The sequence below is a fragment of the Protopterus annectens genome, chromosome 13.part0, assembly GCF_019279795.1.
Source record: "Protopterus annectens isolate FY-2018-M chromosome 13.part0, PAN1.0, whole genome shotgun sequence".
NCBI classification, from domain to species: Eukaryota; Metazoa; Chordata; order Ceratodontiformes; family Protopteridae; genus Protopterus; species Protopterus annectens.
In genome coordinates this window covers 669,221,209-669,246,797 of record NC_056747.1, presented here as the reverse complement: position 1 = coordinate 669,246,797, position 25,589 = coordinate 669,221,209, and the positions used below count along the sequence as shown (strand labels likewise).

Below are 25,589 nucleotides of genomic sequence, written 5' to 3'. Positions count from 1 at the left end.
CCAGGAAGTAACCTTCCCGGCCTACTAGGATTCTGATGCTGATGAATCCATTCCCTCTGCCTCTCCTCCTGAGGATATTTCATTTGGGGAAATTCTCCACTCCATGAGAGAGCATTTTCAGTGGCAGGGCCAGGATTTTCCCGACTCCAGGAAAACGCTTCGGACCTTCCTTAAGTTACCCCAGCACAGGCCTTCTCTCCCTCCTGCTCCTGTCAAGCCAGACAGATATTACAGGGTTCCTGAAACTCATAAACATCTCTTGAAGGCCCACTCTGTTGATCTATAAACTATTTCTCAGGGGCCCAAAGGAGTGGCCACTTCCATGGCCAAAAATCCTTTGCCCGCAGACAGGGAATCTAGGTCCCTGGAGAGGTGGGATAAAAATGTTTATACCTCTACCACCCTTGCCATCAGGGCACTTAAACTGACTTTTTTATATGATTCAGTGTCAGGATTTCTTGATGGATGATTTGCAGAAAAAGTTAGCCTCTCCTGAGCCTTTAGATAAAAAGGCCTTGCAGGATTTGGTTCATAATACTCAGCTGGTTAGCAATCATTTTCTTCAGTGTGGTTATGATGCATTGGAAGCTTCATGTAGGACAGCTATGACAGGGGCCGTCATACGTAGACATGCTTGCTTGAAAGAACAGGCATTGCCAGATCATGTTAAAGTAAAGCTTCTAGATGCACCTCTGGAAAAACACAAGTTATTTGGTGATAATGCACAGGGTGTGTTGAAAACTATTGAGGAAAAGGCTAAATCAGTACAAACAGTCAAAGATTTCCTCCAGGTTCAGCCACCAAGGTTCAGCCGGAATTGGCCTTTGAAGAATTGGTCCTTTCCAGACACTGACAAGTTCCAAAGGGGGAAAAACAGGCGTGGTAGAGGGCAATACCGAGGCTCATACGGAGGCCGCCAATGGCAACCTACTAATCAGAGAAGTGGCGCAGGGACTTCTACTGCTCCACAGGGACAATCACAATGACTTGACTTTGACACCGCCGACCAAGGCTCAAAGAGAAGCACCTTCAGGCGGAAAATTATCTTTATTTTCAAAAAGTTGGCACGTTTTTTTTACAAAGGACAAATGGATTTTGGACATAATAGACAAAGGTTACAGGTTCCACTTCCATACCTTACCAACAAGACAAGGCATGCCAATCCTGCCACAAAATCAAAGGGCAGAGACACTCATACAAGTTTCAAAGCTGCTGCAAATCAAAGCAATAGAAAAGGTTCCTCCTCAGGAACAAGGCCAGGGATTCTACTCAAGACTGTTCCTTGTTCCAAGAAAAGAAAAAGCAATGGAGACCTATACTGGACTTGTCCGCTCTAAACACTTTTCTCTTTGTGCCAAAAATTCAAAATGCTGACGTTACAGCAACTCCTTCCCATGCTGGGCAAGGGGTCTTGGCTGGTTACTCTGGACCTCAAGGAGGCATACCTGCATGTCCCAATCAGACACAGCTGCAGAAGATACCTCAGATTTCTTGCAGGGCCAGAGCATTATCAATTCTCAGCATTGCTTTTTGGCTTGGCTACTGCGCCCAGAGTATTCTCAAAATGCCTGGCATCAGTAATTGCACATTGCAGACTTCAGGGGATGCAAATATACCCTTACCTGGACGACTGCCTTATACAAGCGGACAGCAAGCAAGCCTTGATAAGAAACTTGGACTATGTCATTCACTTACTACAGGCTTTGAGATACACAGTCAACATTCAAAAATCAAGACTACTGCCATCCCAACAAATAATTTTTCTAGGAGCCAAACTGGGCACAAACTCACAAATGGCTTTTCTCACAGAAGAAAAACAAGAACAATTACCAGATTACTTCAAAAGCCTAGCAAAACACACCCAGATGACTGCAAGGAAAATCCTGCAGGCCCTGGGTTTCATGGCATCTTGCATTCTTCTGATCCCACTGGCAAGACTACACATGAGAAAACTACAGTGGTACCTAAAAAGTTTATGGTCTCAACACAGCCACAACTTAGAAGCAATAATTCCACTGATTCCATGTCTACAAAAGGAATTTTTGTGGTGGGCACAAGCAAGCCAGCTAAACAAAGGCATGTTTTTCAACAAACCTCAAGCAAGCCAAACACAGACGCCTCAAATCATGGATGGGGGCGCACATCGAAGGCAGATGCATTCAAGGTCAATGGACACCCCGGGAATTACATCTGCACATCAATCAAAAAGAGATGTTGGCAGTGATTCATGCAATCGAGGCCTTCGGAAAATTTCTTCAGCAAGGTCATCTGCTAATAAAGACAGACAGCCTGAAACTGAACTTACAGTTGCAATCCCAGTTTGTTCCAGGCAAGGACAATGTTCTGGCGGACAGTCTAAGCAGAAACATTATGGATCCGCACGAATGGATGTTGCATCCAGACATTTTTTCACAAATAACTCATGCATGGGGAAGGCCGGACATAGATTTCTTTGCCTCACACCTCAGTCATCATCTGAAGAAGTTTTGCTCAAGGGCACACCATCCTCAAGCCTGGAGAATGGATGCTCTCTCCTTCAACTGGAGTTCTCTAACATTCTATGCATTCCCACCTCTACCATTAATGACCAAGGTGTTACTGAAGATAACCAGAACAACTGAAAGGCATTTTCATAGCTCCAGACTGGCCAAGACAACACTGGTATCCACTACTAAGGAACATAACTCGCACCAAGCCGTGGCCCCTGCCTCAATGGCCTCTGCTTATAACTCAACACAATTACAGGACTGTTCATCCCTGCAAACATTGCAACTGACAGCTTGGAGGACTCCATGACTTCTCCCCATATTTTTCTCTCCAAGAAAGTTCAAGAGATCTTACTGGAAGCACGCAGACCTTCCACCAGAAAAGCTTACTCAGCCAATGGAAGAGATTCAATATCTGGAATGCCAACAAGGGTCGGGATGCATCAGTAATGAGCGTCCCACAGATACTAGAATACTTGGCAGAAATGCTTCACAATGGCCTTTCATATTCCTCCATAAAAATACACGCTTCAGCAATTTTAGCAAAATACAACTGTGATCCACCTGTGTTTTCACATCCTTTGCTAAGACAGTTTCTAAGAGGCATAAAGAATATCAAGCCTCCAAGAAAACCACCAGTGCCTGCATGGGACCTCAACTTCGTCTTGGAAGAATTAACTCTTCTTCCTTTTGAGCCAGCAACATCTTCAGAATTGCAGTTTCTCTCCTGGAAAACAGTTTTCCTGTTGGCAATTACTTCAGCAAGAAGAGTCTCGGAGATACAGGCCCCCATGGCAGTACCTCCATTTCTCATTTTCCATCAGGACGGAGTCTCTTTAAGAACCAATCCTTCATTCATGCCAAAGGTGATATCCCAAGGTTTCTCTAAATCAAGCAATTCACCTGCCTACTTTCTATCCCAATCCTCAAAATAAAGGAGAAAAGCTTCTGCACACTTTGGACATACAAAGACAATTGCGCTACTACTCGGACAGAACAAAGGCCAACAGAAAGTCTGACCAACTATTTGTGGCTTACGCTGCTGGAGCACAAGGAAAGGCAATTTCCAAATGGACAATTTCAAAATGGATTGGAAACTGCATCAGATTATGCTACTCTTTCAATGGAAAAGGTGTGCCAGCCAATATCAGGCCACACTCCACCAGAGCTACAGCCACCTCCACAGCCCTTCTAAGAGGGGTGGCTACAAAGGACATTCTAGAAGCTGCAACATGGAGCTCCGTGCATACATTTTCCAACCATTACAACCTGCCTTTATATTTCAGATCTCGAGCAGGCTTTGCTTTTGCAGTCCTGCAGGACATTTTAGCTACACCATCCTTATCTTGGATCCTACCACCCCCAGCTTGGCTATGGTATTCAACCCATATGTCAGGACTGCAGTTGCATTCTTGAAGGACATAGTACAGTTTTGTACCTGCCATAAATGTAGATGTCCGATAGATATGCAACTGCAGTCAGGTTTACCCTCCCTCCTACCCCTCTAATTCTCTTTTTGGGTCCACTCCCCCTTTTTCTAATTAGCTGGGAATATCTGTTATGGTGTATCTGTTTATTACTGTTGTGCATGTCTGGATTTTTTATACATTCTCGAAATTTAGCCTTCCTTGGAGGGCACCTGGCATCTGGGGCAAGAAACACTGAAGAAGATGGCATCAGCTGATACTTCTATACCCGGCCGCTCTGACGTCAGGGAAGAGGCGACATCAGCCGACGCCGGACCCAGACTTTGGAATCCGGCCGACTGAAGGGCTGCCTGAGGCAGGACAAACCCATATGTCAGGACTGCAGTTGCATATCTATCGGACATCTACAATTATGGTAGGTACAAAACTGTACTTTCTAAATTCTGAGTATGCAGACGTGATTAATTCCTTTAAGTATAGTAATGGGATTAGATTTTATCCCAGAAATCATTATAGTTGTTTTTCAACTAATGTGATATATGTTCTGAGGAGCCCCCACAGCCTTTATCTTCTGTAGGTAAAATGAAAAGAGCTGTTAGAACTAGGTTGCCTGAGCACATTAGAGATCTTAGATCTGGTAAAATTACTAGATGTTCTTCATTCCACATTGCTGCAGTCCTAACCATTGGGTAGTCCGTCTGTCAGTCGAATACCATATACCAAAGTATAGCTGACGCCGTCAAGGCAACACCGACTGGACGCAGGGCGCAGGGGCGCCACGCGCATGATGACCGCCCGTCCTTCAGTCAGTCTTTTTGTCCGATGCAGAGCAGAAGCAAAGTTTTTTAGGTTACGTTCTAAAATTTCTGAAATTTTCGGAAGTTGTTTCACATTGTTGAATCAAAGCTGGCTAAGTACCCGTTGGCTTTTTTTTTCTTTTGCCTTTGCAAGCTAACAAAAAAAGAATAACTGAATATTGTGAACTGTATTTACCTCAGGGAAATGCATACCTACCTACTTTGTGTATACCTTGTTTAGGCCTGTTTGTTGCGTGCGCTGCAGTTGTTAATTTGGTTCAGCTCTTGTGCTAACTAGAACAGGGTAGAGAAGTGAAAGGGGTGCTGGGTTAGTGTGTGGGAATTTTGTGTTATTATAAAATGCCGCCGGCCTCGCCGATGCTCAGAACCCCAGCAAAAGCAAAGCAAAAGCGCAAAGTACAAAGGTCCCGGACGCCGGTTTTTAGAAGGCCCAGTGGTTGAGGAGGTTTTGCAGGGAGTTTCCTTTTTTTCTTTTCCAGGACTTTTTTTTGGAGGAGGAGGCTGGGACTTTAGGCAGGAGGGCCAGGGCCTAGGGAGACTTGTCTCAGGCTCTTCCCAAACCTCTTCCTTTCTCCTTTTCCTCTCTCCTTCTGTTTCCAAACTTTTCTTTAAACTTCAAATCCCAGCTAGCCAGGTTCTCCTAGCACTTCAGGCTCTGTGCCTAAGAAACATATGCTTAAAAATCAGAGATGATTATTAAAATGATTAGAGATTTGATGCCCCTCCTGATAAGAGGGCCTATGATCCTGATAAGAGGCCTAGGGATGGGAGAACAGTGAGTTGAGGCTTCTGAGTCTTCTTTTTTTGCTTTTTCTCTGATTTCATGATTTTCTGATCTCTTGTTCCTTCCCTTTCCTTTTTCTGATGGTTGATGATCTAGGAGCACTTAAGGAGCTTCTCAGGATTTCTGCATCTGAGACTCTTACTTTTGGGAATTTAAATTTAAATGGGAAGGCCAAGCTTATTACAGGAGCATAGCTTAGGAATATTCCTATTAGAGCTTTATGAACCCCTGTTGACATAGCTATAAGATGTCTTGCAGAGAAGATGTTTTGCAGAGGCTTCCTGCTCACCCTGATTCTCTGCCTCCTGGCCTCCCTCTCCTGTTTTCTCAGATATAAGCGAAACCGCTTCTCATGTTCTAGAAAAGTTAAAGGTTCTGTAAAGAAAAAACTAGGGCCTCTCAGGTTAAAGGGCCTCTGATAAAGAGGCAAAAAAATCTCTGAAAAACTTCAGAAAGAGTTTACTAATGAGGCGGGGAATTGGAAGGAATTAGTTCCTGTCATAATTCCAATCTAAGGTGATATTTTGAAATCTAAAAATATCAAAATCTATCCTTTTCATGAAAATCTAGCTGCATTGAGTTTAAAGGTATGATGAATAAGGAGTGTAAAGATTTGAGGGCTGTGTGTCTGAACAAGTGGGTAAGCATTCCTGCAAGTGGGTGGTGGGGCTGCAGGCTCTGCTTAGGCCTCTGTGCTGCTGGCTGGTGATTTTGGTTGTGGGTATCAGACTTTGATTGAGCATGTGCTGTGCAGGTTTTGTTAGGAAAATGGATTTAGGAGCTAATGTTATTTTGAATGCTGTGAAGCAGTTGCATGTGAAAATTTTTGGAGGTTTTAGAGCTATAAACTGTTAAAGATGCAGCAGGTGCAGCCACCTTTTGCAGTCTGTTAAATTACTTTTAGGTGTCCATTAGAGGGAGCTGATAGACAGTCTAGCCTAGCCTGCTGTTCACCTCTAGGGCACAGTCTGAGGTCTGGGGTCAGTTAGGGCAGTAGGGCTCACAGTCCTAGACCAGGTCAGAGGCTGTCTTTCTGCCCTAGAGACAGAGGGGTCATGACGGCATGCTCTTACAGTTCACAGACCTTTCTACTCTTTTCAGAGAAGGTTCATCAATCTCCCCACTTTGGGAGGAAATATTTCTTCTTCACTCAAAGACAGCAGGTTTTTGGATCACATTACCCCCTTGTCAAGGTTTTAGGGGCATTCATCCCACAGTTTACAGGTGTTACACTCCATCTTTCCATTCCTCAAAGAGGCTCACAAGGCATTCCTCCACCACCAAAAAGGGGGAGGAAGGCGGCTCCTGGGTACCACCCTAGGGGACAGGATTTTATTCTACTGTTCCTAGTACCAAATAGGGCCCAACAGCCTTTTCCACGTTGAAAAGATCTATAACCTCACAATTAAAAGATCACTCCTAAGTTCAAAATGTTGATCACTTACCTCAAGTTACTCTGCTGGGCAAAAAACTCTGGTCTGGAACAGACTGAACTCGTTTTACTTCTGATCGTCACATGCATTTACCTCTAGCTTAAGAATTGCTTCACGGTCCTAAGGGAAATTCTGGCTAGGAAGCTTGTTCCTGCTGGCCCTTATCTATATCTTCCTTATCATTGCCCTTTGGCTTATCTACAGTCTTAGGCAGATCTAAAGTTAAATCTTCTTGAAAATCTCTGCCAGCAGAAACTTAATTCAGGTTATCTCTGCTTGATTCTGCCACCATCTCTAAAAACAAAAAAAATCTCATAGCAGTCTGGCTGATCTGTGGATGACTGGTGAACTTAAATAAAGATATTCTCCAGGGCAAACAAACAAACACATCAGTCTGGTGAATTCCAGTTCTCTCTGTGAGAGTGAGACTGTTTGTCAAGGCTGAAACAAAGACAGCATCTTCCCAGTTGTTTTTTCATTGTATCTCTTCAAGCTTCCATCAGTATAAGCTGCAGTCCAAGGGTATCTTGGGAGAGTGGATCAATTCTTGCCTTCAGCTGCAAATCAAACCCTGTATGATCATTCAAGCAATGGTATTCATAAAAAATGTGGACTCAGGCTCAGCCCACCAATACACTGCTGCCATTGGATTATACAGGCGCAGTTCAAATTGCATTTGTGGTGGGCTCCAGGAATGTCACCTAAACAAGGGGAAATCTCTGGTGGCCCGCCAGAAGCTTAGTAGAACAGTGGCCAGAACAGATGTAGATGCTTGAAAGGTGGAGAGTGTAGCGGGAGGGAAAGGCTGCTCAAGACAGGTGGAAGTTCACTGCCAGATTCTACACATCAAAACAGCATCAGGAATGGAGCATGGTCACTTGAACACTGCTTCATGATATTCTAACACTCTACACAGTGTGCATCAATTCACAACAGTTCTGCTTGGTGGTGCCACTTCAAACAGAACACACACAGGGCACACTCTTTACCCACACAGACAGACAAGCAATGATTTTATGGGAGACAAGTCTGCAACTAATTAATGGTTTCTGCAGACAAGCAATGTCATCACTTCTCCAAGCAACAGATTTAAGCAGCTAACTCTTCATTAATCCACAAAGTTTTGTAAGACTGGGAGCGTTCTGAGAAGGCTTGAAAAACTCATGTGTTTCTGACCCCACTTGCTGCTGTTCGCTTCTTCATGTATCCAAGCTTCCACCAGTTGCCCTTAAACTCCATCAATTAACAGCTTTCACTTGGAGAGCTCTTTCTTTCTTTTTTAAAATGAGAAGATGTATCTCGGCACACTCTTTGCTCACTTCTCTTCCAAAGGTGCTTCTAAAGGAATCTCAAGCAAAGCTTGAAGCTATTTAATAGCCCATCTTGGCAAAGCAGCACTGGTACCCATTACTACACAAACTGCCTCTTAAGGAATTGGCAATTTACCCTTGATTCCACCTGCAAGCTTGTCACTTAGAATCTTCAAGCTTCATCTGCTCACCTTTCATCTTGATTCTCTGTAAATGCCTTTTTTTGTTTTAAATGTGATTAGCAATGTGTAAATTCCTCAAGCAACTTTTAAGTGCCGCTATGGAAGGTTGAAGACCTAGTTTCTCAGCATGATCATGAGAAAAATGGAAGAGATTTTTTGCAGCAGGTTCAGCAGGATTTGGAGATGAGTCTGAATTGAGTAGGCTCAGATCTTCTTTAATGAGTTACTGTGGAACCATTTGCTTTATGAGCAATTTTATTTTTGCTTTGTGTTTTCTTCCCTCATTTGATTGCTTAAGGTTTCCTTTTTCGATTGAATTAATGTTCAAATGTTCACTTTTGTCATTACTTACTCAAGAAATTTGACCCCTGAGTTGCACCCTATCCCCCAATCAGATTTTGATTTTCCATTACTAGAACTTTTTTTGCTTGTGGCTAGCTCCTGGTTACTGCTAAGGTGGTTTAAGACTGCTTTTTTTGCACATTTTACTGGCACTTCTTTCTCTCTTTTGTTGAAAAAATGGCAGAAAATTTTTTAGAGTCCTTTTAGATACACAGGCTGTTAAGGTACTAATCCTTCCTTTATTCCAGTGGTTTCTAGTGTGGCTTTCATTGAAACTATTCATTTGCCTACCTTCAAAAGCAAGTCCCTAAAAAACAATCCATAGGTATTTTGCTAAAGATTTTCACACCTTTGGCTAAACCAAAATCAATTTGACTAATTTTTTGGGGAGTTTTTTGTTACTCTTTAAAAGAGCAGTTTGACTTTTTTGGCTTCAAAGGGCAAGTGTGTACTAATGTCAAACCACTTCTTTTTTAGGGTGTTCAGTGCATCTCATTAGCATTTTTGGATTTTCACTCAAGGGCAAGGGGCTGGTGCCACTCCCTATTTATTTAACCATACTGGCCTCTGCCTTCATTTTTATTTATAAGCCACTCCAAATATTTTACTATTCTCACTTGTCTTAGTTCTAGTTTCAGCATACTGCTTACCAAGACCTGCTTACTCTTTGTATCTTTGCTAATTGCTGGTTTGCATTTATATGGATTGCAGCAGTCCATTATATCCCCTCTGCCCTGTTTATTTTTTACCTCTCGTTTGGGATTCAGGAATTGAAGTTGTGAGTTATAAGCAGTTGGGCATGAGTTTTATTGTAGGCTTTTTGTACTCAGTCTAAACTGGATGGACCGAGGATCCACAGATCCGCATAGATGGCGGCCGTGGTGAGTAGTGCCTTTGCCCTGGTGGTTAGTGGGGCCTAATGTTGGTATTGTATATTGTGTATATGTGTTGTCTCTTGGCTTTTTCTGTGGCTATGCATTTTAAGTTGTTTCTTAATTGTGATGCATCTTAAGGCCAATATTTTAGAACAAATTACCTGTGATGTGGGTAATTTGAATGTTCAAACTGTTGTACGAGGAAAGTATTTGCATTTTAAAGTTTTGTACTTTAAGTCCTGCTGGGCTTTAATACTGAATGCACATGGAAAGTTTTAATTTAATTTGAGCTTGTTTGATTAATTTATTTAATTAATTGTATAATTGAATTATTGTTTGAGCTAATATATAAGGAAGATAGGTATGTGTTTTTTTCGTAGTCCTGGAAGGCACTAGTTGCCAAGACGCTAGAGAGTGAAAAAAGTATTTTCAATCAACTCTTGTGTTTTGTGGATTATCCTGGCTCTGGTTTTTCGTGTAGTATTTGGTGGTGCTTTTATCTTTATTTTGTTTTTTCTTGTGCTGTATTAAGGAAGATGGTGACTCTGGCTAATGCTTGTGTGGGAGCAGAACAGTATTATTGGGTCTTCTGTTAAGTGTTTTGTTGTGTTGTAGTTAATAGAAACTTGAGGCTTCCTTACACTGCCCAAGTTCTTAAAAGATTTTTAGTTATGTGCATGTGAGCATTTCGGGTCTATATTAAAAGTTCAAAGTCTGAAAACTTCGAATCTCATATGATTGACATATGAGCAAAGTTTTCAAACATTGAACGTTTCAGCGGAGATCGTCGTAGGGAATTCTTCCCTTCACTTCAATGTAGTGCGATCTCGGAGTTGGTATATTTAAGTAGCGGAGATGTGGGGGTGCCGGGGGGGCTTGCCCCCCTGCATAGAGCATTCAGGTAGGTTTTTTGTTTTTACTGTGTTCGCATTTTAAGTTCGGTGTTTGAAAACTTCTCTTATATGGAGTCGACCATATGAGATTCAGTTTTTTCAGACTTCGAACTTATAATATAGACCCTACATTTCAGCTTGGTGATGTTTCCAGGTGTTTCTGTAGTTGCATCCTGCTGTCACCTATGCATCTAATATAGCCTGTTTGTGTATGCATTATTAATTCCAAAGTCATACTATGTAAAGCTATTGAAAGATGGGCAGCACAGTTGCACTGTTTTTGATCTCTCCTTAAGAGATGTTTTTTTACTGATGTACTGATGTTCTTCGTGTTTCACTGTTGCAGTCATTACAGTTGGGTTATCCTGCTGGCAGACTTCCCTCAGTCGGCCTGAATTCCAAAGTCTAGGTCCAGAGTTGGTTGCTGTCGCCTCTTCCCTGACGTCAGTGCGCCAGTGGTATAAAAGATGCAGCCAATGCCATTTTCTTCAGTCTTTTTTGCCGCACGGTGCCCGAAGCAAAAGCAGTTCGCAAGTGTCGGTCGGCCAACTCCTGAGTTTTTCAAATTCTTTTTTCAGATCCGAAGTCTTCATTAAAGCTAAGTACCCCGTTGGGGAAACTTTTTTCTTGCTCCAGACCGATGTCAGAAAAAATTAACAATTGTATTTCTTGTGGGAAGCAAATACCTCATAAGGATTTTCATTCTTACTGTATTCCTTGCCTAGGCCCTGACCATAACGTTGCTAGTTGTCGGTTTTGTGCTAGATTTAACCAACGCACTATTAAGCATCGGTACGATTTTGCATTCCATTACTTTGGCAGAAGATTTAATTACATAATGCCATCGGAACAACCGACGACTGGAGTTTATAAAAAGCGCAAAGAAAAAGAAAAGGACAGGCATCCGAGATCCAAAACCGACTAGGCTTCTGCTCAGAGCCACAGGCCACTTCTGACTCCCACGTGGAGCCGACGAGGCCGCTGGAAGCTCAAGGTATTGGACACTGAAACTATTCCCTCAGATGGGTCCGGAGCCGCTGAGCAGGCATCGGCTTCTGAGGGTGTTTTCAGGCCTACACAGTTATATGTGAAACCTACTTCAGCTTCAAAGGCAAAAATTAAAGCACAGCTCTAAAGACAAAGAAACAAGTACAGCATTCTCCTGGATAGGCCTCCATGCCTAAAAAAAACAGATGCTTAAAATGGCCTCCATGCCTAAAAAAAATGCTTAAAATGGCCGAAGACCTTATTACTTTGATCAGGGGTTCCCATCTCCCTCCTGATAAGAGGCCTAGGCAAGAGTTAGAATACGAATCTTCAGACCAGGTTTCCATTTCCTCTGATTCCTCCTCTGAACAGGAATATTCTCTTCCTCCCTATGAGGACTCTGATGCTGAAGAATGTATCCCTTCAGCCTCCCCTCCTGAGGATTATTCTTTTGGGGAGATGCTGCATACTATGAGGGAGCATTTCCACTGGGAGAGCCAAGATTACTCAGAATCCATGGAAAGGCTCAGAGACTTCCTTTTATTACCTCAGCACAGACCCCTTGCTACTTGTCCAACCTGTTTTAGACATTGTAGATGATTTATTTTCAGAGTCCAGTCCATCTCCAGACTCTCTACCACCAGCTCCTGTTAAGCCAGACAGATACTATAGGGATCCTGATTCACATAAATTTATTTATAAAAACCCTGCTGCTGACCCAGAAACCATCTCTCAGGGTCCCAAATGGGTCAAGGCTTCTACTGCAAAAAACCCTGTCCCCTCTGAAAGGGATTCTAGGGCCCTAGACAGATGCGGTAAAAAGATTTATACTTCTGCAACCTTGGCTGTAAGAGCCTTAAATTGCCAACTTCATATGCTTAAATATCAGCAATATCTTATGTCATTGCTTAAACAGAAAATGTCAACAAATTCGGAATGTGCAGACAACAAGGAAATGCAGGATTTATTGCATGCAGCTGAACAAGTTGGAAAGCATACTTTGCAATGTTGTTTTGATTCTCTAGAGGCCTCCTGAAGGGCCGCTGTTACAGGTTCTGTCATTAGGAGGCATGCTTGGTTAAAAGAACAGAATCTGCCTGATCATATTAAAGCAAAACTATTAGATGCTCCATTACAGCATGTTACTTTGGTGTTAAAGCAGAAGAGGTGTTGAAAAAATGGAGGACAAAGCTAAATCTGTGCAAACAGTCAAGGATTTCTTGCAGGTACAGCCTCCCAGGTTTAGCAGGAACTGGCCCACAAAGAATTGGTCCTTTCCAGTGTCCGATAGGCCACAAAGAAGCAGATACAGACACCCCAGAGGCAGATCACAGCCCCAAGGCTCATACAGGCCTAAACAATGGGGTGCTTCTACCTCCAAGAGCAGAGAGGAAAAATCACAGCCATACAGGAAACAGTCTCAATGACTTCCCCCTTCCAGCGCCAAGCACGTATCTTTTGGCAGCCCCTTTGGGGGGAAAGCTAGCACTTTTTTACAAAATTGGCACATGATCACCCAGGACAAATGGGTTCTAAATATAGTATCACAAGGCTACAGGTTCCACTTTCACACCCTGCCAAGGCCAAACGGTATGCCAGACCTGCCACGCAATCAATGGGCAGAGGCACAAAAACAAATTTCATCCCTCATGGACATGAGGGCAATTCGACAAGTGCCACAGCAAGAGCAGGGATAAGGATTCTATTCAAGACTGTTCTTAGTACCCAGAAAGGACAAAGCCTGGAAACCAATACTGGACCTATCTATTCTAAACACATACTTGGATATTCCAAAATTCAAAATGTTGATTCTACAACAGCTTCTGCCCATGTTGGGCAAAAAGGCTTGGCTTGTGACTTTAGATCTAAGAGAGGCATACCTGTATGTCCCAATCAGACAAACATGCAGAAGATACCTCAGATTCAAAGCTGGCTCAATGCACTACCAATTCTCTGCACTGCCCTTTGGCTTGTCTACTGCGCCCAGGGTCTTCACAAAGTGCCTGGCTCCAGTAATTGCATACTGCAGACAGAGGAATACAAATATATCCTTACTTAGACGACTACCTCATTCAAGCAGAGAACAAGGACATTCTACTACAGCATCTGGCGTTTGTAAGGAGATTACTACCATGCCTAGGGTACACAGTCAACGAACAGAAATCAAAACTAGTACCCTCTCAAGAGATAATATTCCTGGGTGCAAGTTTAAATACAACTGCCCAGATGGCTTATCTCACACCAGACAAACAGACATCTGGTTACCTATTTCAAACTGTTGGCAACAAAGGCCCAGTTATCTGCAAGAAAAATTCTGCAGGCTTTGGGCTTCATGGCATCCTGCATTCTACTAATTCCATATGCAAGACTGCATATGAGGAAACTTCAGTGGTACCTAAAAAGTGTTTGGACTCAACATTGCCACAGCCTGGAAACAATAGTTACTCTCATTCCCTGCCTACAACAGGAGTTTCGATGGTGGGCGAAGGCCTGTCACCAGAACAAGGGACAGCCTTTCACTCTACCCCCAGCCACACAGACCTTAACAACGGATGCATCGGATTATGCCTGGGGAGCCCACATGGCAGGAAGATGTATTCAAGGTGCATGGTCCACAAACCAAATGCATCTGCATATCAATCAAAAAGAGATGCTAGCTGTTCAAAATGCCCTGACAGCCTTCAAGGACCTACTTCATCTGGGACAACTACTGATAAAGACAGACAATACAACTGTCATGTGGTGTATAAGCAAGCAGGGAGGCACTCATTCTTACCCCCTTTGCAGACTAGCCATGACTTTGTGGGACACAGCATTGACTTACCAAGTACATATGCAGGCACAATTCCTGCCAGGAAAGATAAATACTCTGGCAGATGAACTTAGCAGAAACCTCATGGATCCCCACGAGTGGAAATTGGATCCACAAGTCTTCAGCATGGTAACAAAGAAATGGGGATGCCCGGACATAGATCTATTTGCCTCACCTCACAGCTACCGACTAAAAAGACTTATCACAGACAGGCTTGGAAAGTGGATGCCCTATCCTTCAGCTGGAAAAACTTAACAGTATATGCCTTTCCTCCTCTGCCTCTCCTCCCCAAGGTACTCCTAAAGGTCAGACAGGAGAAGCCGAAAATAATACTAATTGCCCCAGACTGGCCACGCCAGTTCTGGTATCCAGTCCTAAGGAACTTGTCTCAATGCCCAACCTGGACTTTACCTCAAGTGCCTCATCTACTTTCCCAGCAGAGCAATCGGATCCTGCACAGCCAACTCAAGACCTTAAATCTGGCAGCATGGAGGATAATGTAGTCATACAAAACACACCCCTTACTAAAGCGGTGATGGATGTCATTTTGTAGGCCAGGAGGCCTAGTACTAGAAAATCCTATGCTGGAAAATGGAAGAGATTCTGTGCTTGGAACCAGGCACAAGGAATTGACACAGCTGTTCCAAATATTCCTCAGATTTTGCAATACTTGACTGAGATGCTGAACAAAGGCCTATCCTTCTCATCTATAAAAATTCATGCCTCTGCCCTTTCGGCTCATTACAGTACAGAGTCGCCAATCTTTTTGCATCCGTTAAGGCAGCATCTCAGAGGGGCCAAAAATTTAAGGCCTCCAAGGAGATCACCAATACCAGCATGGGACCTCAATTATGTTTTGGAAAAACTCACCCTGCCTCCTTTTGAGCCAGCCGCTACAGCTGATATAAAGTTTTTATCTTGGAAAACAGCTCTACTCTTAGCAATAACTTCTGCAAGATGAGTCTCCGAGCATCTGCCTACCTTTTATCCAAACCCACAGAATAAGGGGGAGAGAATTCTGCATTATTTGGACATGCACAGACAGCTACGCTTCTATTTGAACAGAACCAAGGCTTTTAGAAAGACCGAGCAATTACTAGTGGCATTTGCTGCAGGATCACAAGGAAAGGCCATCTCAAAGCAGACTATTTCAAAGTGGATAGGCCACTGCATTCGTTTCTGCTATTCACAGCATGGCAAGCCAGTACCTAAGGGCATAAGGCCACATTCAACCAGAGCAGCAGCCACTTCAGCAGCCTTTCTCAGGGGAGTACCAACCAAAGAAATTTTAGAGGCTGCTACTTGGAGTTCAGTGCAAACCTTCACAAAGCACTATCACTTACCATTCTACTCTAAATCCAGGGCAGGCTTTGCCACTGCAGTTCTGCAGGGCCTAATAGCCGCTCCTAATGCTATTTAGCTCCAGCCTCCCAGCCTTAGCTTTGGGATTCAACCCAATTGTAATGACTGCAACAGTGAAACACGAAGAACATAGTACAGTTGTGTACACTTATTATAAATTTAGATGTTCGAGTGTATTCACTGTTGCAGTCCAGGTTACCCACCCGCCATCCCCCATATCTTTGCTACAATTTATCTGCTCTTCTCTAACCTGTACAACCTATGTGGTGTATTTGCTTATAGATGAAGGTATTATATATATATTTTGATGCATGCATGTTTTATTGGCATATTTTTAGCCTACCCTTTGGGGGGGCACCTGACATCTGTGGCAAGAAAAACAGAAGAAAATGGCGTCTGCTGAATCTTTTATACCCCTGGCGCACTGACGTCAGGGAAGAGGCGACAGCAACCGACACCGGACCTAGACTTTGGAATTCAGGCCGACTGAGGGTAGCCTGCCAGCAGGATAACCCAATTGTAATGACTGCAACAGTGAAATACACTCGAACATCTACATTTATGGTAAGTGTACACAACTGTACTTTTTATATTGTCAGAATTTTCATATTTTTGTAAATATCTCAACTAAGTAATACAGGCAGAACTGCATAGCACATGTGGAAGTTCTGCGAATGACAAAATGCTGTAAACTGTATTGGTGACTTTAGTCGTTACTAGGCTATTTTACTCTTTTTTTTTTTATTTTTTTATATAAAATACTACAAAATTGATATACTCTGTTTATGATGACTTATGAAATCCAGTTTTCCATAAACTGTTATGGACCCTATCAATGTAAAGATTTTTGTGCAAAATAGTTTGCCATTTGTAAACCTTTGTGGTTCCAGAGATGTGAACATTTGATGTTCTTCGTGTTTCACTGTTGCAGTCATCACATTTGGGTTATCTGCCTGCAGGTAGCCCTCTGCCGGCCTGAATACCAGAGTCTTTGATTCCTGCGTTGGATGCTGTCTCTTTTTCCATGATGTCAGATCGTCAGGGGTATAAAACATGCAGCTGACGCCATTACATCAGTCTTTCTTGCCATGCAGTGCCCGAAGCAGAAGCAGTTCAAGTGCCAATTGGCCGACTCCTGAAATTTTCGTTTTCGAGTTTCAGAACCGAAGTCTTAAAAAAAAAAAAAAAAAAAGATACGTACCCGTTGGGGATCTTTTTTCTTGCTCCAACCGATGTCAGTAAAAGTTAACAATTGTCTTACCTGTAGAAAGCAAATACCTCAAAGATTTTCATTCGTACTGCATTCCCTGCTTAGGTCCAGACCACAGCGTCCGTCGCTGTCAGTTTTGTCCCTTGCTCAACCCCCTGAACTATTTGTCATCGGACTATCTTTGCAGCAAATTATTTTGGTACTCTGTATCAGTACTCTGAAATGGCTTTGTTAAGCCATCCCGACTACCCATCTTCCAAAAAAGCATAAGGATAAAGACAGAGACAGACAGCATAGGTCCAAAACTGCCGACGACGCTTCCGTTAAGCTAGTCGCCTGTCTGCCAGTACTCAGTGAGGCATTTTCGCAGCCCCTGATAACCGCTACTTCAGATTCGCAGGCCTCTACTGAGACCCATTCGGAGTCAGGTATGCCGCGCGATGCTTCTTCGACTATGGAACCTGTGGACGTCTCTACCTTGGATGGGTCTGGAGCCGCTGTACAGGCACTGGCTTCTGAGGGTGTATTCAGGCCTACAGACTTGTATTTTAAACCGATGCCATCTTCTTCTTCCAGGCCAAAAACTCGCACCACTCCTAGAAAACCAATGTCCAAACCGCATGCTCAGATCCATATGCCTAAAAAACAAATGCTTACAATGGCTGAATACCTTTATTACTTTAATTAGGGGAACCCAGCCTTCTCCCTCTGAGACCTAGAACTGATTTTCCTTCTGATTCTTCTGATCAGGAATCTGATATTTCTGTTCCTTCTGATTACCGGGATTTGCCCTTTTCTACCTATGAGGATTCTGATGCAGAGGATTCCATTCCCTCTGCTTCCCCTCCAGAAGACTTTTGTTTTGGTGAAATTTTGCACACTCTTCTGGAGTATTTCTGCTGGGAAATCCAGGATTACTCTTGACTCCAAAAAGAGGCTTAGGGAATTCTTACTCTTGCCTCAGCACAGGCCTTTAGCTATCCCTCCTGTTTTGGACATTGTAGATGATGCTTTCTTGGAATCTAGCCTTTCCCCAAACACTTTACTTCCAGCTCCCAGAAAACCTAACTGGTGTTAGAGTACCTGACTCATAAGTTCCTCTTCAAGAATCTTACGGGGGATTTAGAGACCATTTTCCAAGGACCAAAAGGCATTAAGGCTACTGCTGCCAAAAATCCTACCTCTTCTGATATGATAGAGATTCTAGAGCATTAGACAGATGGCATAAGAAGGTATACACTTCTGCTACTTTGGCCATTAGGACTTTAAATTGACAATTTCATATGTTAAAGTACCAGCAACATATTATGGGATTACTTAAAAAGAAAATGATGTTGACTCCTGACTATGCTGAACACAAAGAATTACAGGATTTAATGCATTCTGCAGAAAACTGTTGGTAAGCATACTTTGCAATATGGTTTTGACACACAGAAGCATCTTGCAGGGCTGCTGTCACTGGGTCTGTACTTAGAAGGCATGCTTGGCTTAAGGAACAAAACTTGCCAGATCATGTTAAAGCTAAATTACTGGATGCTTCCTTAAACCAAGACCGCCTGTTTGACAGCAAAGCAGAAGTCCTCAAAAGGATGGAGGAAAAAGCTAAATCTATGCAAACTGTTAAAGTTTTCCTACAAGTACAGCCTCCCAGATTTAGTAGGCATTGGCCTTCAAAGAATTGGTCCTTTCCAGTGTCTTCCAGGCCCTCTCAGTCCAAACTCAGGAACAGCAGACCACCTAGGTTACAGTCGCAGACTGCGCACAGGCCTAAGCAGTAGAGTGCTCCCACTTCCAAAGCAGGGAGCAGTAAGCCACCCCCTTATGGAAAAATGGCACGATGTCTTAACCTTAACCCTCCTAAGCCCTGCTGAACTGCCTGCTCCCTTAGGAGGAAAGCTCGCCCTGCATGCAAAAAATTGGGAAATTATTACCCAGGACAAATGGTTTTTGAATGTAGTTTCCCAAGGATACAGATTCACTTCCACTCCCTACCAACCCCAAATGTTTGGCCAGACCTACCCCCAAATTAGCGGGCGGAGGCCCAACATCAGGTTCTGTCTCTTCTAAGTGTCAGGGCTATTCAACCTGTCCCAGCAGAACAAAGGGGACAAGGTTTTTTTTCAAGACTTTTCCTGGTACCCAGAAAAGACAGCTCCTGGCGTCCTATCCTGCACCTCTCTCTATTCTAAATGCCTTTCTGGTAATCCCAAAATTCAAAATGCTAACACTTCAACAGCTTCTTCCTGTGCTAGGCAAAAATGCCTGGTTGGCAACCTTAGACTTAAAGGAAGCTTACCTATGCATTCCAATAAGGGAATCTTGCAGGAAATACCCACGCTTCAGGGCAGGCTCCATGCAGTTTCAGTTCTCTGCACTTCCCTTTGGCTTATCTACTGCGTCTAGGGTATTCACAAAATGTCTAGCTCCAGCCATTGCATTTTGCAGGCGGAGAAATATTCAAATGTACCCATACCTGGACGATTGTCTGATTCAGGCAGAAAGCCAGGACTTAGTATTACAACATCTGGCATTCGTAAGGAAACTTCTAACCTCTCTGGGGTACACCTTAAACAAAAAGAAATCTCACCTAGTACCCTGCCAACAGGTTGTATTCCTGGGAGCAAGCTTGAACACAACTTCCCAGATGGCTTTCCTCACTCCGGAGAAACAAGTTTATTTGACAACTTACTTCAAACTATTGGCCACAAAACGCCAGCTATCTGCAAGGAAAATTTGGCAAGCCTTGGGGTTCATGGCCTCTTGCATTCTACTAATTCCATATGCATGACTGCATATGAGAAAACTACAATGGTATCTAAAAAGCCTATGATGTCAACATTCTCAGGACCTGGAATCAATGATTCCTATCATTCCTTGTATAAAGACATAGTTCCTTTGGTGGGCAGAGGCCTGCTACCACAACAAGGGGCTCCCTTTCACTCTACCTCCTGCCACCCAAACCCTAACAGACTCATCAGACTATGCATGGGGAGCTCACTTGGCAGGGCAGTGCATTCAGGGCAAATGGAGCCCAAGACAGATGCACCTGCATATCAACCAAAAAGAAATGTTAGCTGTACAGAATTCCCTGACAGCCTTCAAAGACTGCATTCTTCCAGGACAACTATTGGTAAAGACAGACAACACCACAGTTATAAAGTACATAAACAAGCAGAGGGAAACTCACTTGTACCCTCTCTGCAGACTAGCCATGGCTCTGTGGAACACAGCCTTGAGCTACCAAGTGCACCTACAAACTCAATTCCTGCCAGGCAAGCCAGATTCACTGGCAGACGACTTGAGCAGAAATTTCATCGACCCACACGAATGGAAACTGGAGCCAAAAATATTCAACCTCTTGAGGAACAAATGGGGGACTCCAGAGGTAGACCTGTTTGCTTCCCTTCAGAACTACCAATTGGACAAATTCTGCACAAGAACTCCCCACAGTCAAGCTTGGAAAGTGGATGCCCTGTCCTTTACCTGGGAAAGCCTTTCGGTTTATGCCTTTCCCCGTCTGCCTCTCCTCTGAAAGGTTCTGCTAAAGAGCAAACAAGGCAGGACAAGCCAAGGACAATACTGATTGCAATAGACTGGCCACGCCAGCACTGGTGTTACCCCCTCTTGCACAGTATGACACTGCTGGACCATGGCACCTGCCTCAGACCCCTTCCCTGCTTTCCAAGCAGGTGGGCCAGATTCTGCACCCTCAGCTTCAAACCCTGAACCTTGCAGCCTGGCTAATTCCTTGAGCTCTCCAATAGCATCTCTCAGTAAGCAGGTGTTAGATGTCATTCTGGAGGCCTAGTACTAGAAAATCCTATGCTGAAAAGTGGAAAAGATACTGTTCCTGAAGCCAGATTCAGGGGATGGGCACAACGGTGCCCAGCTTACCTCATATTCTTCAGTACTTAACAGAAATGCTCCACAAGGGCCTATCCTTCTCGTCAATTAAAATTCACTCTTCTGCCATTTGAGCTCATTATAATACTGAGCCACCCTTCTCTCACTCTCTGCTAAAACAATTCCTTAGAGGGGCCAAAAATTTAAGCCCCCCCCCCCCCCGAAGAGCCCCAGACTCCAGCCTGGGACCTTAACTTTGTATTGGAAAAGCTCACTTTCCCTCCCTTTGAGCCAGCTGCAACAGCAGAGTTGAAATTCCTTTCTTGGGAAACAGCCTTCCTTCTGGTCTTCACTTCAGCAAGAAGAGTGTCTGAATTACAGGCCCTCATGGCAGTGGAACCCTTCATTATCTTCCATGTAGACAGGGTTTCTTTCAGGACCAATCCTTCCTTTATGCCCAAGGTGGTGTCTAATTTGGCCCTAAATCAGTCCATTCATTTGCCTTCTTTTTTCCCTAATCCACAAAACAAAGGAAAACGAATACTGCACTCCCTGAACGTGCACAGACAACTTTAGGTTTTATTTGGACAGGACTAAGCCTCTCAGAAAATCTGAACAGCTGCTAGTTGGCTTTGCTGCAGGGGCAGAGGAGAAGGCCATTTCATAGCAAACCATTTCCAAATGGATAGCCCATTGCTTTAATTTCTGCTACAAGCACCATGGAAAACCTACCCCACAGGGGATAAGATCACATTCCACCAGGGCTGCATCTACCTCTGCAGCCTTTCTCAGAGGGGTCCCTACCAGGGATATCCTAGAAGTTAACTACCTGGAGCTCTGTACATACTTTCACCAAGCATTACCACATGCCTTTTTTTTCCTAAATCCAGAGCTGGTTTTGCCACTGCAGTCTTGTAGGGCTTGATAGCTGGCCCCAATGCTCTCTAACTTTCTCCTCCCTTCCTTAGCTTTGGGAATCAACCCAAATGTGATAACTGCAATAGTGAAACACGAAGAATATAGTACAGTTGTGTACACTTGCCATAAATGTAGATGTAAGAGCGTATTCACTGTTGCAGTCCTGGTCACCGTCCCTCCAGCCCCCTGACTTCTCTTGGCTCTACCTTTCCCTCTTGTTTGGCATATCTGTTTTCTGGTGTATTTGCTTTTTGATGGAGGTGTACCATAACATATAATTGCTTCCCATTGTGGGTGCACCTGACATCTGGGTCAAGAAAAACTGATGTGATGGCGTTGGCTGCATGTTTTATACCCCTGATGACCTGACGTCATGGAAGAGGAGGCAACATCCGACACAGGAATCCAAGACTGGTCTTCAGGCCGGCTGAGGGCTACCTGCAGGCAGATAACCCAAATGTGATGACTGCAACAGTGAATACACTCTAACATCTACATTTATGGTAAGTGTACACAACTGTACTTTTGAAATGTAAGGGCATGACTGTTTTGTCTTAAAACACAGGATGCAATAACTGGAAGTTGAGAACAAGCTTCCAGTTTTCTATTGCAGTAAATTGAGTTAATATTGCATTCCTTTTTTATATTTAATCTTCAATTGTCATTTAGTAGAAGGAAGATGGTGCTTTAACTGATGAGTGGAAACGTGCATTACATTTAAAATCGACCTGAGTTGTTTTTCTCATTCAAGGTGGGCATTGAGTTCATGGATCTGTATAGTCACCTTGTTCCTGTGTATGACGTTGAACCCTTGGAGAAGATTACAGATGCCTACTTAGATCAGTACCTTTGGTATGAAGCAGACAAACGTAGGCTTTTTCCACCATGGATCAAGCCTTCAGATACTGAGCCGCCCCCATTGCTGGTGTATAAGTGGTGTCAAGGTAAGCAGTTAATATATCATTTGCTTTTACATAAAGATATTCCATTGCATTTCTTATGGATTTTTTTTTTGGATTGATTGTGTTCATAATATGCCAGCTATATCATGATATAATGTATTAATTGAATAGTTGGACTTTCCCCTGAGTCAGTTATTTAATTTATTTATGCATTGCCTCTTGTATCGTTTAGATGTTGGTTATTGCTGTCATTAGCAAAGTCCTTCATTTTTGTGCCTGTCATAGTATGTGTCCATGTGATCAGATTGCCAGCCAAGACGTGTGCTGGCATGTCTTGTGTTCTCTTGGGAAGGAGCACAGTATTGACTACTTGCACAAGTGCCACAGGATTTGTTTAGTTACTTGATATAGAAGGATGGAAAGTTGCTGCCTTTCTCCTCGCATGATGGCGGCTGTATAAGCTCTGATGAGGAAGCTGATGGGAATACCGTCTTTACAGTTCCAGGCATAAGTCAGAGCATTGCCACAAGACAAAGCATTTAAAAGTGAGTTCAACATTAATTAGCCAGGAATAACCTTAGCTGTTTAATCTCATGGTCTTTGGTTCAGGTTAACAGAGGTGCACACTACTCACTCCTACCATGGGGGTTCTTTCTCAAGTTTTTGGACCATCTTGTACTTGATGATTGGATGGAGCACATTGATGTCCTTCTATTCGTCTGTTGCAGTATTCTTAATATGAGGGAGCTACCTGCCCAAGTGACCCGATGTCGGCCAGTATACCAAAGTCTTTACTACCATGCGGTGCGTGGCATGTCTAATGTAGGCTTCTGTCGAATATAGACCATAAAAGTGATGTACGTGCACCATCCTCAGAACTGCTTTGCATCAGTCGGCTTGCCAGTCCCCCATCCCTATCCCTTACCACCTGGTAACCCATAACTTAAGACACCTGTGTCCTGAGCATCATCAAACATGGATACCTTTTGGTTTGGCACACTGCCTTGCTTCAGGGGGTGTCCCTCAACCTCCAGCAGATCAAATATCTCTCTTCCCCCATGTATTGGAAAACGTGTTAGAACAGGGTACAATACAAACAGTGCCCCCCCCCCCCAAAAAAAAAAATACAGGCTTCTATTCCTGCATGTTTCTGGTTCCCAGAAAGGAAGGACCATGGGGACTCACCCTAGACCTTTCTTTTCTTAACAGCTTTCTAAAGGTACCTTCCTTCAAAATGCTAACTCTTCAGACCCTGTTTCCCCGAATCTCCCACATGCCTTTTTGGTGTCCAAAGACATCAAAGATGCCTACCTACATATTCCTATTCATCCCAAATTCAGGAAATTTCTAGGTTTCTCTGTGGGATCCTGATACTTTCAATTCTTTGCCTTGCCTTTTGGTCATTCTACAGCCCCAAGAGTTTTCACAAAGTGTTTAGCTCCAGTGGTCGCCTTCTGCATGAGCAACTTCCATTCAGCCATTGACATCCTGCAAACAGCTAGGATTTACAATCAACTTCACCAGATCTACCTTCATCCCATCTCAAGATCATATTTTTCTTAGGTGCAGATTCCAAACAGACAAATTGAGAGTCTCTCTCCCACCCCAAAAGGCTCAGTAGCTCTGCCAAACCTTCTCAGAGATCCTTCCCCTAAACAGGTTGTCAGTAGGATAGGTTCTCAGAATCCTAGGAATGATGGCCTCCACCATCCCTATGCTACCTCTGACAAGGCTCCACATGAGGACATTTCAATGGTTAATGAAATCCATGTGGACACAACATGCACCCCTACTGGAATTTTTTATCCCACTACTGCCTTGCCTCAAGAAGGAGCTATGGTGGTGGATACAGCAAATCTCCATAAACCATCCCAAGACTCCCCATTCACCCATTGCCCCCAACTCAGGACCTGTACACAAACTCTTGGGATACAGGTTGGGGGGCAGCTCTGGGCCTACACACTGTTCAAGGACAATAGACCCCCTTTCCATGAAAGGACCACATAAATATAAATGAGATGAAGACTTTGATCCTAGCTATTCAGTCCTTCCAGACTCTCCTCAAGCCAGGACAGTGGTACATCTACCAGACAATATGACTGTTATGTGGTACGTAAACAAGCAGGGGGAGTGGGGCAAGATCCTACCTCCTGTGTAGATTAGCCTTATAAGTTTTGGAACTAGCACACCAACTTTAAATTTCTGTACAGACGGTCTGCATCCCTTCTAGTGAGAGCTATGTAGCAGACACACTGAGCAGATCCACAACACAGGCACACAAATGGATGAGTCACACAGATGTGTGCTCCTGGACATAGTCCACCAATGGGGTATTCTTCAAATAAGACTTGTTTGCCTCCCCTCTGAACAAACGACTTACAAAATTTTGTGCCAGAGAAACACATCCTCGGGCACGGAAGGTGAACTTCCTATCAAGTTCATGGAAGGGGGCATTTCTTTATGCATTCCCCCCCTACCACTCATTCTGAAAGTCCTGCTGAAGATTCAACAAGACCAAAAATCTCACTGGTGACTTCCTATTGGCCAAGACAGCACTGGTTCCCCCTTCTGCACCTAGCCAAGGGTAGTCATCACAAGTTACCCCACAGAATGGACTTGCTCACAACAGAACAAGAGCTCCCTCGTACACCCACACCTGGAAACTCTCTTCAACTGACCCTGTAGATGATGCACAGCCTCAGAGAAAAGGTGTCTAAAGGGTATCAGTCCTCTGTGTCCTGCCGCAGGCCAGGAAACACAGTACAAGAAAATCTTACCTTTCCAAATGGAAGAGATTTTCTAGTTGGTGTCTTGCTAAAAATCTGGACCTGCTAACAGTGGATCTTACTTTGGTTCTTTCATAGGTATGTGAATTGCTCAGTGCTGGCTTAGCTTACTCTTCAATAAAAGCACATTTGTCAGCTGTGTCTGCCCCTTTCACCTCTTTTAGCTTCCAGGTTCGAGGCCAAACAGTTTCTTAAAGGCGTTGCCACACTAGACCTCCC

At 43.7% G+C, this 25,589-nt stretch overlaps 1 protein-coding gene across 1 annotated transcript in view; it reads left to right on the top strand.

Annotated features, from left to right (window-relative positions):
* PRPF8 (pre-mRNA processing factor 8) overlaps positions 1 to 25,589 on the top strand; it is a 2,252,227-nt gene that overhangs the window by 720,878 nt on the left and 1,505,760 nt on the right. The window contains exon 17 of the mRNA XM_044054875.1: positions 22,434 to 22,626. Coding sequence (XP_043910810.1) covers positions 22,434 to 22,626 — 193 coding nt within the window. The remainder of the gene's footprint in view (positions 1 to 22,433; positions 22,627 to 25,589) is intronic.